This window comes from Spea bombifrons, chromosome 3 (assembly GCF_027358695.1).
Source record: "Spea bombifrons isolate aSpeBom1 chromosome 3, aSpeBom1.2.pri, whole genome shotgun sequence".
NCBI lineage: Eukaryota > Metazoa > Chordata > Amphibia > Anura > Pelobatidae > Spea > Spea bombifrons.
This window is the reverse complement of record NC_071089.1, coordinates 24,229,432-24,242,233: the sequence shown is the minus strand read 5'-3', so window position 1 is coordinate 24,242,233 and position 12,802 is coordinate 24,229,432. Positions and strand designations below refer to the sequence as shown.

The 12,802-nt window shown below is 39.1% G+C and overlaps 1 protein-coding gene across 2 annotated transcripts in view; it reads right to left on the bottom strand.

The window, feature by feature from the left end:
* Window positions 1–12,802, bottom strand: part of NINL (ninein like) — a 38,666-nt gene that overhangs the window by 11,429 nt on the left and 14,435 nt on the right. For both annotated transcript variants that reach the window (XM_053460625.1, XM_053460624.1), the window contains exons 5-17: window positions 11,653–11,716; window positions 10,949–11,139; window positions 10,379–10,525; window positions 9,957–10,124; window positions 9,115–9,251; window positions 8,624–8,764; window positions 7,743–7,917; window positions 6,863–6,973; window positions 6,317–6,403; window positions 4,169–4,319; window positions 3,830–3,895; window positions 2,546–2,658; window positions 1,643–1,989 (exon numbers count right to left, since the gene is read on the bottom strand). In XM_053460625.1, the coding sequence (XP_053316600.1) occupies window positions 1,643–1,989; window positions 2,546–2,658; window positions 3,830–3,895; window positions 4,169–4,319; window positions 6,317–6,403; window positions 6,863–6,973; window positions 7,743–7,917; window positions 8,624–8,764; window positions 9,115–9,251; window positions 9,957–10,124; window positions 10,379–10,525; window positions 10,949–11,139; window positions 11,653–11,716 (1,898 nt within the window). The remainder of the gene's footprint in view (window positions 1–1,642; window positions 1,990–2,545; window positions 2,659–3,829; window positions 3,896–4,168; window positions 4,320–6,316; window positions 6,404–6,862; window positions 6,974–7,742; window positions 7,918–8,623; window positions 8,765–9,114; window positions 9,252–9,956; window positions 10,125–10,378; window positions 10,526–10,948; window positions 11,140–11,652; window positions 11,717–12,802) is intronic.

The following is a 12,802-nucleotide window of genomic DNA, read 5'->3' as shown; positions in this document are numbered from 1 at the left end:
TCATTATTTAACTGAGCATTAAGATCCCTTAATTCTCTTCACTTATTAAATTATGCAGTATGCCTGGCCAGCTCAGCTCTCCGCAATGGAGGATCCGTCGAATGTTGGGAATTAGTAACAAGCCTTGACATGAAAGAGTTAAAACCACAATTCTCCTGCCAACTCTACCTTTAGTGAATAGATCCCACATACAGTTATATGCTCATTGAGAAGGCATTTTCACTGACAGCATCACATGCCCCGAACAATAACACCGCTTGTAATGAGGTTACAGGTAACAATGAAAAAGATATTGACTGTGGTGAGACAAGGACTTCAAAAGGCAAAAAATATTGATCATGTTACACATTTACAGGAGAAACCATGGCTTTGGTATCAGCCTTCACTATAGTACACAATTATTTATCATGATAAGAGGGCATCAAAGATGAGTGGGTGGACATGATCTAGTCTTAGGATCCCAATTTAATATACAATTAAAGGAATAATTCACTCCTATGGAATATCATAGTAAATCGTGACTTTGACCCTGGAACAACATCAGGACACACAAAGTTCAAGGCATTAGAACATAGACAACATAGAGCAGAACTGGCTCCAGCATTAGATGTGAGAAGATGTGATTGGTATTAGCTTAGTTGCAGCCATGCACGGTAAGGTTTAGGACAGCGGTGTCCAACTCTGCCCTCAAGGACCTTATTACAGACAGAAGTTCAGGATATTTGTGCATCAATACGTTATGCATCAATATTATGTATATATAGACAAGAACTGGATATAGACAACCTCTGATTCACAGCTCAGGTCTGAGATCGTAATTTGGACATCAAGCCCTGACACCAGAGTTTACTTATTTATTCACATGCTTAGTATTATCCTGAAATCCCACTGTGGAGGTCCAGAGTTTAACCAGGATGGCACCGTCCAAATATCCAAGAATTCGGAACATTCCATCAAGAACCTTCAGTCAAAGGAAGCAGCAGCAAAGCACATTGCAGTTCAACAACCTTAAAATGCTTTAATAACAAATCAGATTGTGCATATAATTGAGGGGGGGAAATCAGTTTATATAAGCAAAAATATAACCAAAATCATTCACAATGAAGCTGAAAAAGTGCTTCTTAAAACCAGCGGTTAGCTCCCATAACCCATTAATACAGGACTGGCTGAAAAGACGAACAAAGAACAAAATCTCATAGCACAGTGTTTAGGTTAGGTGACGGGTGATATAAAAAACGGATGGGCCGAAGCCACTAACACACATAAAAAGTGCAATTTGAGTGATATTTGAAATCATTTTAAAGGCAGGCTGAAAAAAGAGGCAGGTATTAAAACAGTAAGTAGTGGAGACACCGCGTTGGGTGCCATGCGTTACTCCCCAAAGCAGCATCCCCCCCTGTGAGTGAGGTTTAGTGATACACATGCATTAGATTGCAGTGCTGCTGCAATATGTGGAATTCTGGGAAAAGAGCCCAAGACGCACTTTTTCAGCAAAAGCAGTTTCTTGTCACTAGACAGCAAGTCAAACCTGCAAAGGAGTCACTGCAAACGTGCAAGAGAGGTCGGAGAAATCAAGATGCGGACATATGGCACATTGCGTCTCTAATCTAAAATACCATAAAGTAAATAGGTGATATCAGACCTCATTGCCTGTAGTTCATGCTGGTGGGCTCTCTTTAGCTCTTCCTCTAGCTGATCTTTCTCACTGGTGAGCCTTTTGCCCAGTGTAGAGATTTCTTTGGCGTAATACTGTTCCATTTCAGCTCTCTCTTTTTCAAACCTCTTCTCCATGTCCTGGATGTGAGCAGATTTTTGGAGCTGCTCTTTCATGCCATCGATGACCTCCTGGTATTTTGCATTTAGTTCCTCAAGGTCAGCCTTCTGTTCCTCCAGCTCACTGATCTCTATCTTGAAGCTCTGCTCCGTGTCCCTTCTCTCTTTCTCAAAATTAGATTTCATCAATGCAACCTCCCTCTCATAATAATTGACCTAAAAAATAACACTGTGTCAGTGAAGTATTTTGTGTAAAGATTTTTTTTAAGAACATGACTTTTCTAACAAGTCTAGGGAACAGTCTAGAGTTAGACATGACTTATCTAACAATAAAGGAACAGTCTAGGGTCCCTTGCAGCTTCACCAATGAGAAATGCATTTTTAACCTGTAGGATAGAAAAACAAGCCAGTCCAGTTTCTGGTGCCAATGTTACTTGAACGTTACACTGTGCTTTTCAGGTGTCAAAGGGTCCTGTGCTACTTACTAATCTATGAGAATTACGGCATTACAATAGGATTTCTTGTGGACACAAGCCTTTAAACTTGTGCATAGCGGTTACCGAAGGAAGACCCTTAAATATAACCATCACCCATATTTGTTCAAGTGACTTTCTAGAAAACCAACAAACAAAACCCTAAAACACACAAATTTAGCTCTCACCACTCCCTTTACCTGGCAAAGCTTTAGAGATTGGTCAACCACACTAGGAAGCCTGTACAGTTGGCCATAACTGTTCTTCTTTCAGAACCCATTTCTTCCAGGGTCCCTTACCTTGGTTTCCAGTTGGATTTTGAGATCCTGGATTTCTTGCTGTTGTTCTTTTAGCTGGTGCTTTGTCAGTTCTGTTTCCATATTCATTGGACTAGACTCAGATTCAACAGTCACTATTCATAGGGAAAAAAGAATGCATACGTTAAACCTACTCCATGTACAAAATACAGGATACACTACACTTAACCAGAGTTTTAGAGTTGTGCATTCAGATTTGTACAAATTTAACGAAATTTGCCAATTTCGTCAATAGGTGTGAATCTCTGAAAAGGAGTCGGGACATCCAAAAAAACGAAGACAAGGCAAAGTTTCATTGTTCACTAAATTCACTCTCTAACGCTCTCACATGCTCACTCATGTTCTCCAACGTTTTCATTCATGCTCTCTATGAATGTCTCCCTGCATCTTCTGCCGACCCCTTCCATGTCCCTGTCTCCTTGGAAATCAGCTCTGCTTCTTCTCTTGGATCTTATTGGTCTTCTTTCTTTTTCTTTGTCCGCTGGTCCAAAAAGTCTTTCTTTATCTGCTTCTCCGTGGACTACTGGACATGGGCACCCAGTGAACTTCCACAAAAAGGCTGGGCCTCTGGGCACACACCTCCTCTAATTGGCAGAACAGGGGAGAGGGCCCATCTGCTCCTATCTGTATTATTGTACTGCGAATCTAGGAAGGGGGTGTGCATGGAGGCTCCACCCTTTTGCGGACATCCACCAGGAGGCCATGTCCAGTTGTTCACGAAGAAGTGGACAAAAAAAGAAGAATTTTTGGAGCAGCAAAAGAAAAGACAGAAGAACAAGAAGATGTAAGAGAAGAAGCGGAGCTGTGCAGCAGGGACACGGAAGTGGAGGAGGTTGGGAAACAAATAATTACAGCATGAAAGAGTGAATGAGGGAGAGTGACAACGAATTTCATTTAGTCCAAACTGATACGGCAAAAACAAAAATTTGCTGTCTGAAAACGAAGGGACCAAAAACAAATAAAAAAAAAATTGGTCAGAATCTTCTTGTCGATTTCTACAACTCTATAGAGTGTCTACTTTCATGACTCAAGACATATACCGGTATTTGCTTTGGTTGACCATGTGTGGGTACTGTACTTCATAACATTTTGGTGCAGAGATTGTACTATTTCAGCAGCTGCAATGGTCTGACTTGTAATTGTTACAATTACACAACACTATAAAATTAGAAAAAGTAATGACGTTTGCTCACAATAGTGTACACAGCTGATAATAAATACACAGAAAAAAAAAAATGACCCAGGACAGTGTAAAGGCTAGCTTACCATTTACCCCGGCAGCTGATGAACTTCTCCTTAGTTTGGTAGACAGGGACTTTTTTCCAGCAGAACCTGCAAGCAAATGCATGTTCAAACTACATTACAGTACGTAGAATATAAAATTACCATGGAAATTTCCAAATTGGAAGCAAATGTATAAAAAAGTAACATTTTGTCTTTAGTTTTTTATTCTATGAATCCACCATGCATTAGACACACAATCATAGGTAAAAAAGTGGAAAAACATTACACAATATTATTTTGGCGTATCCATAAAATAGTTTGGCCTCTCAAGTTTGCAAAGTTATTTGCTTAAAAAACCATCACACGCTGTTAAAAAATTACCATTGTTGAGATTGATTTTCTCTTTTGCCTTATGATGCAGGAGTTTGTTATCCTTCATTTTGGCCAAAAGACGTGAATATTTAGTTTCGCTGTACTGTGAGCGCAGTGTTTCCAGCTGAATTAGGAGTTCGTCGTTACGATCACGCAGTTCCTATGGAAACAAGACCAAAAGTCTAAAGAAACTAAGATCATGTATTGACATCATCAATGTTTTTAACTGCAAGATAAAGGGGAGAAATGTTTTATACAGGTGAGGGGCTTCATTCTGGATGGTAGGTTGAGCCAGAGGTGGGGCATGCAGCAGATGAAAAGCAGCAGGATAATATTAGTCTGGCAGAGGTGTTCATAAATGGAGTAAAATAATAAAAATCATGTGGGCAGAAAACAGGCCCAGACTGGCCATCTTGCACACCAGGCAAATGCTTGGTGGGCCGGTAGCTGTCAGCGCCACACATTAACCCGATCCGCAGTGCGCAGACAGCGACTGGATTTTCATTTGGCCTATATACAAAAATGAGGTAAAAATTAAAAAAGCTTTGGGGACCTTAGATGGAATCTGCAGAATGGACATCTGAAGCAGGTGAACTCATCTGGTGAATGTATAAGTGTATAAGGGCAGAAATGGGACAGGCAGGTTATTAAGGGGGCAGAGGCCTACCACATCAATGTCTGGTTTAGGGAACTATAGTGATGGGAGTTATTCTGTACCATCATCAATGTCTGGCTCAGTACATTCTAAAATGTGAGGGGGGTGCCACATAAAGGATCTAACCCAAGTGCCAAAATGTTCTAGGTATTCCCCTGGCTGAGACTGCAGAGGACCTGAAACCTTAAGGGACTTTACACCTTTATCTGTGTTGGGCAATGAAAGGCAACAACTTTGACTAAAAGACTAAAGTTTAAAAACAAAAAAGGAAAGGTATGAACACAACACACACATGTACCTACACACAAAGCCTTTGGAAACAACCGTTTTAAGCATCACGCAATGTCCAGCAACTGTTATAATGTGTGTTGCAAAATAGCACGCAGCAAGAACAACATGCTGTTCAGGTACTTTAAAATGTACAGGAAAGATAAAAAAAACATGTTCATAACTTAAATTGAGAACATTAAATAAAGATAACTTCAGCTATCAGAATTTTCCAAACATTCTGCAGATTACGAGACGTTATGCAGGAAAAGGTATGTGCAAAACGGAAGTAACTCAAGCTCACCTTTACTCTCTAAAACATTTTTAATTAGCAATCCGATCCAGAGGCGGGTACAATTTTAACAGGTTAAAAGAAGGAACAATGTGTATGAATAAACAGGTACATTAAATAATTAACTTATTTTCAGAGTAAGTCTGCATATGTAGACACTTTTAAAGCAACATTTATCAGGCAAAAGCTGTTCATGATAATGATGATCAGACATCTTAGAAATACAGAGGATGGGGAGATCTCCCGCCACTATGCAGCAGCCGCAGCCACTGCAGGCAAGAGGCAGGCCCAGCTCCTCCGTTGAACCGCCGTCCTCCACACGCCCTCTAGTGGCGTCAGCGGAAATTACCTCGCCTTATAAAGGGAGGCTACGTGCACGCCACATTCAAGATGGCTGCGGGACGGATGTGACTTAATGGGCCATTTGAAAATTGGCGCCAAAACATTCCTGCTCTACTTAAACCTTCAGAAACCCTTGCCTTTGCCTTCTGATGGTCGTGCCTATATCCTATAGTGCCAATTCCTTAGTACGCGTTTCTGGATTTCCTGTTGCTGATCCGGCTTGTTTATTTGATATTCCCAATTGGCTTGTCTGACCTCGAACCCTTATCTGCGTTCCGGATATCTGTGTCTCCACCTACCATGCGCGTGACAGCCAGAGGCTAATTTCACAGAGGAGGTTCAGAAGTGGCTGACTACAGTAAGGGAATTTTAACATGGGATAGACATATGTTCTCCCAAACACAAGCCCAAAGGCCCAATCAGGTCAGATTTTTACATTAGGAATATATTACGCACTCTAGTTTTGCCAAATGTATCTTATGTGCAGGCAATTTTCGAAGTTGAAAATATAAATTGGATTTGAAAACACCCTATAAAGAAAATATTCAGTGCATGATAGACTCGTTACATTTACCAAAGTCTTTGATCTATCAGTACTCACTCTGCACTGGACTTCATATTCCTTGATAATCTCTGCAAATCTCTCCTCCTGAATCAACAGATCTGGACCATGAGAATATGCCACTCCCTGAAATAAAATCATATAAATGGAAAGTGAATAAATTACAGTGCGACATTAACAAGATATTGACCGATTTAGTGCCAGCCTAAATATTATACATTGAAACCTGCTTATATCCTTTCTATCAATATTTAAAACAAAGGGAATAATCAGATTCTTGTGACGACTGCTGCATTATGTTGTGCGCGTCTTAAATGAAGCGTAAAACCTAAATCCTTTTAAGATCTATTTAGGCATAATTTAGTAAAGTACCCAATCACTCTACCACCATACTGATGCTGCCTTCAGGAAAGACTAGCTGGCAATGCTACTGCTCAGTGTAAGATGGGTTTTTATCTAAGATCAGATGAATGCATTGTTTCTGAGCTTACTGGGCTTAATAAATCTGGGCTTTTGTAAACTATATGTATGTCTCTGTATAAAATAAACAGAAAGACCATATAGAGATTCAATGACAAGCCTTACCTTTTCTTTTTGAATGTGTTCTACCGTGGCCTGTAGCTGTACTACCTGGCTCTCAGACTCAGATAGTTTTCCGACAATTTCGTTCATTTCCTTTTGTAATCTGCTATTCTCCTGAAATTTAACAACATGAAAAAAAATGATTTCTCTGATATGGTTATACAGTAAGTATTAATTTATATGAGGATTAGTTTTTATATGTCAGCAGGGACTGTCCCCCTCTCCTGACTCTCATTGCGGGGCATGTTGTCTGCCTGTGGCTGAGATTTCCATTGGAAAGGGCATCTTGACTCGATTTGCACAATTATTCCTCCCTATTGTGCTATCTCTAGCCTATTCTTAAATTTTTTTTTTTTATTTTTTTTTTATGATTGATCAGACACCTTTTGGGTGGGGATGAGGCGAATGGGAGAATGTGAAGAAGGGAAATTGATCAGGTAATGCTGGTATTGCCACAGACTCCCTCTGATCGCAACCAGTCATTAGTTCAGGTCCCCAATCTCCAAAACAATTACATTGATTGACAAATAAAGCACAAACTAGAGGTATTTTAATGAATTAATTTACTTGGGTGAGTATAAAAGAGAGTATTGATATTGATTTGCGAGTACCGATTCTGCTATATGTTAATCTAATCTTCAATGAACTGACCTTTTTAAGCTAAATATCTTCAAACAAGTACACTGATTGACAAACAAATAAAAAGCACAAACTGTAGGTATTAATTAGTTAAGCAAAAAAATGTGATGGTGACAGCTTCCCGTTTGATTTGGCTTTTATTCTGATTTGGTTGTTTGTAGGGTAATTCAATCCTTCAATTACCTGAGCTATGCACACATGCAGGAGATAACACAGAGTTTTAATGAGAAACCAATGTTTTTACCTTTATTGACAAGTTCAGCTTATCTCTCAGAAAGGCCTCCTCCGTCTGATATTTGGCCAAGTCAGCCTCCATCTTGGTCATTTCCTGGTCGGTGTTCTGCAGGACCTGATCCCTCTCTTTCTCCAGCTCGGAACGAATTGTTGTTAGTTTCTGTCTGTATTCCTGCTCCAGGTCCCTAAAACCAGCAGAAATAAGTGAAATCCATTATGCAGAACAGCCAAAAATACTGGTATTATTAATTGGCAATGTCCTATTGAAAAGAAATTTACTAGAAAATGCCTATTTTTACATTTTGAAAAAAATACATGTTTTGAAATTACTAACCAACATCAATGCATTGTTTTAATAATATCTACCATAAATATAAGAATAATTTATATTTATAATTAAACAAGATCAAAATGCATGAGCCTCATTTCTGTTTCTTCAATCAACATCTGAAAGGAAAATACATAGGAGCTCAACTTCTTTATTTCACAACAATTTTGTTGCTTTTTGAATGGTATCTGAATTGACACTGCAATAAAAGCGGTGTTTATATTAGTAAATTGGGTTAGGGGAATAAATTGGGTAAGTGATAACCAGCTGCATTCCTACCAACATTTTGATGGTTGATTTTAGTGGTGTAGTTAGGTTCTTTGCCAAGAACTTGTGGCTTTTGTGAGCTAGTGATTGGTAATGATTTAATCAAGTAACACATTTAGAAGAATTCCCTTTTAGTTACTCATGTCCATCTACCAAAACCCTTACTTCTGTTTGTATACACGCTGCGATACACTTGTAGTCAGCTAACACTCTAGCCCAGAAGAGAGAGAAGGAAAGGGATTTTTGTTGGTCCCTCTTTCAAAAAGGGATACTTAGGAGGTATGCGGCCGGCATACCTGATTTTGCTTTCGTTCAGCTGTTCCATGACACTGTTGTGATCGTCCACCTCCTCTGCCAGCTGCAGGTTCCGCTTCTCTGCCTTCTCCAGGTCCTGCTTAATTTTGTCTCGCTCTTTGGTCACTTGATCAATCTGGCCACTACACAAGCAGAGAGGAGAATATTGTTCACACGTTAACTAATCCCGAGGATTACCAAAATGCTGTTTAAATTTAAAGCTACACTCACATAGTTGGCTGGCTATGGTTATTAAAAGATAGTAGTGATGCAAAACAATGAGTAACACAATGAGTAAATATAGTTAGATTTCGACGCATAGGTTCTAAGGGTATTGAGGACTCTGGCCCTGATATGGTATAAAAATGAAATCCAAAAAGTAACGAGTTCGAGAGATAATTCTGCATTTTTCTTGCCAAACATTGATGTCTGGTTAGTAAATTCCCAATCAGCAAACCTTCAAATAACATATGTATTTCAGAGTATTTCTTACTGTTGGTACTGTAGCTCATGCTTATAAGATGCCAGGGCTGCCAGGTGGATTGGGTTTTTTGTGGCAATTAACTCGTTGTCTAAGGCAGTTGTGAGGTCCAGAAGGTTGACCTGCTCTTCCAGATTAAAATCAAGGCTCTAAGACAGGGAACATGTTGGAGGTTGAGTATGGATGGATCTGATAGAACTCAAACATAGTACAGAGATATCACAGAACATGTTCTTAGAATGTACTTAAATAACGGATTCCATTTTAGCAAACTGGTTATGAAGATGGTACAAAACAAAACCTATGGTGAAATACAGCCAAGTGTATTTTGTATTAAATGCATAATTTTGCAGACTGGAATTAGTTTCTGGAGAGTATCTGATAAGATTACCATAGCCTGGTTTATATTCATATTTCATGCAAGCGATAAAACCAGGTATAATAAGGTAATAAAGCGTTTGATTAATCAATGATTGATAATCAATCAGCATCTCCTTCTCTTAAAATCTCTATTTCAAGATCACTCTTGACTGCGTTGTCAGTATATGCAGTCTAGTAGTACAAAACCTGTTAAAGTAGTGGGTCTCTCAGGGGGGTAACAATTAAGCTTTAGGTATATCAATGCGCTGTTGTATCCATTAATGGTTTGCATGCAGATATACTGATGTGGCTTATTTTTTGGTTTTAAACCAAAAATGTTATCTGATCTATTACAGATTGTTGCATATTTAACAAATTGATTAATTATGCGGTTATTTCTTATGAAACCCTAGTACATTCAGCAAGAATCCATTTTCTTTGTTTCCTAATATTTCCTACTAATCTTTAATAGTGACTTAGAAACAAGCTCCCACCATTAAAATATCTTTACTGTCTTCTATTCCTTCTTCCTCCCAGATGATAACAATCTGCTCAGGATTTCCAAACCCAGTTCCATCATCAGTACTGGAGAAAAGATGGATGCCTCCAATATTGGACAGCAGAGATGGTGTGGCTGTCCTGCGACTACCATCTTCCGTAGGCTGTGATGAAACCAATGTACAGATTAGTTATCAATCAGAGATCCAGTGTGATTTTACTTAGTGACATCCATGAACATCTTGAGATCGTATTTCAACATTTTCTTTAGAGGGTCAATATGATTACAAATATTTAACAAGATAATCTTATGTTTTTTTACCCCCCACCATAGCTTTAAGCACATTTAGTAGCCAGCACATGACATCCAATATGTATAGGCATATTTTTCTAGACTTAGATAGTTTTCACAGCTTACCTGACAAAATGTCAATGGTCGTTTTTGCCTCAGGGGTGTGGAGGAGATAGGCAGGGGAGCATGGCTGCACAAGCCCAAATGGAACTCCTCAAAGCTAACTTTGCCATCCCCATCCTGGTCTAGCTTGTTGAACAAGTCTTCAATGTCCTGTTGAGAGAGTTCCGATTAGGATACATTATAGATCAAGAATCTCATCACAGAGTACAAAATTATACGGTATATATATACAGACCGTATACAGAATGCAACAAGAGGATGGAAATACCCCAAATGAATAAACCAAATGGTAGCCACAGCAGCAAGTGAGCTTGGAGGACAAATCCAATCTTTGGTTGCTGATTTTGCTATGCAGAGTTCCTGGCCTCATATAATGCATTGTTAAATCTGTGAAATCTCTTGCATGTCACCTCACTAAATAAGCTATGCTTTAGTCAGGGTCAGCTCAGCTCTCCTTGCAGGAACCTTCATGGGTAGTCCCATAACCAAGTAGGTGAGTTGCAAGTCCGTTAACGCTGAAAACCCCTCTGGCACCTTGTAAGTTATGATGGCATCTTGTGAAAGTTTCCCTACCTCCTTAGTGAGGTCTTCGAGTCCAATGTTCTTACACACGGTTGCAAGCTCCAGCTGGTTGAGGTAACCATTGTGGCCAACGCCAAGCTGCTCCCAGATCGCCCGTACCTGGTGTTCTGTCATTTCAAAGCACCTATTCGTATGTCTTCCAGAATGGACAAGGAACTCCGAGTCCCACACCCCCAGCTGACCTAAGACATAAAAAAAGCACTGAGGATCAGAAAAAACTATTGTACTTCCACGAAACTTTTTTTTTTAAACAGAGAATCAGGAAGAATAGACAAAAAGCATTTTCTGAAAACAAAACTAACAAAATAATAATTACTAGGTGGTTACTCCTTCTAAGCCTTAGTCTCTCCAGATTAACTGCAGATGAAACAAATGATACAACTTAATGTTTTAATATTTCTTATTTAGGAAAAATAAAAGTTTGGTAATTTAGGATTTCTAAATCACAATCATTTCAATCCCTTTCCTGAACCGGTAGCATAATAATGCAACATACTATTGTTACTGATGTATAAATAAACAAATAAAATAAAAACAGATATTTAGTATTGAAACAAGAAAGTATTTTCTTTTCTGTGAAACATGCATTTGCTATATATATATATATATATATATATATATATATATATACACACACATATATAGATATATACACACACACACACACACACACACACACACACACACACTCTTACCTTGACCTTCAAAGTCATTCTGTGATTCTTTGGCTATCCCAGCTTCTTCATCAGATTTCAGGCTCTGTAAAATATAGCACAAACAGATTTTAAATTAAACAGAACCATGAAAATTCCAGACACGGAGGGGGGAACCCACGCTACAGTTTAAGAATGTATTATAAACTCCCAGACGAACTTACAGCCAAAGCAAACACAGAAATACTTTTTCAGTCTGCAGTTTCATCTCATCCGACTCCTAAAAGGCCCAACTGGTAATACATTCCAAAGGCTTTCATCGCCACCCAGCTTCGGTGAAATATTAACAAAGGAATTAAAACTGCATGGCTGCCTTAGTATTAACACATTCAGTGACACACATTTCAAAAGATGAAAACGGCACAGACACATAAACTGTTATAGTCAAGCAGGCCAAGGATGATGGGTGATGCAGTCAAATAGCACATAAGAAAGGAGCTTCATCAGATGTAGTGCTGTATTTATGGAGGTCGTTGCCCAATTCCTCAAAGACCCCCAGGCCCTACCTCATGCCAATTGTCTTCTGTTCTGAGCCCAAGAACATAACGTTGTCTCCTAGCACTCTGTCCCTGAAGCACACGTGGTGCGGGGTAACAGCGTTTCATCTCCCTAACTGACCCATTGAAGTGTGAAAAGAAGCTAATCGCCCAATATTATCTGAATACACCTCTATTTATATTATATTTTATGCTATATTACAATATCTCATTATTATTTTATGTTGTTTATATTTAAACCTGAAAACCCATCTATCTAGTTGGTATAGTTTAAGCTTGTCTTTCAAATTGAAACCACCATCAAGGATGGGTGTAGTCACAACAAAACAAATTAGCAAAAAACAACAGTGCAAAGCAGCAAACATGCCAAGCCCCAGCCAATAAACAAGGCACGATGGCCGTGTACCCACCGACAGACAGAGTGGCCCGTGCGGGCGCAGGTAATAGCTGTATTAAGAAGTCACAGATCGTCTTCTCCCAAAACAAAATACCAAGGACGCTGACCAAGGGGGTAGAAGGTATTGCTGCAGAAGGTTGCCATGATCCCTTTGTTCAGTTGTACAAATAGATTCATTGGCAGAAAAGAAGAAATTCTATTCTACATAAAATTGCTGCAAAATGAGAGCAACATTTTC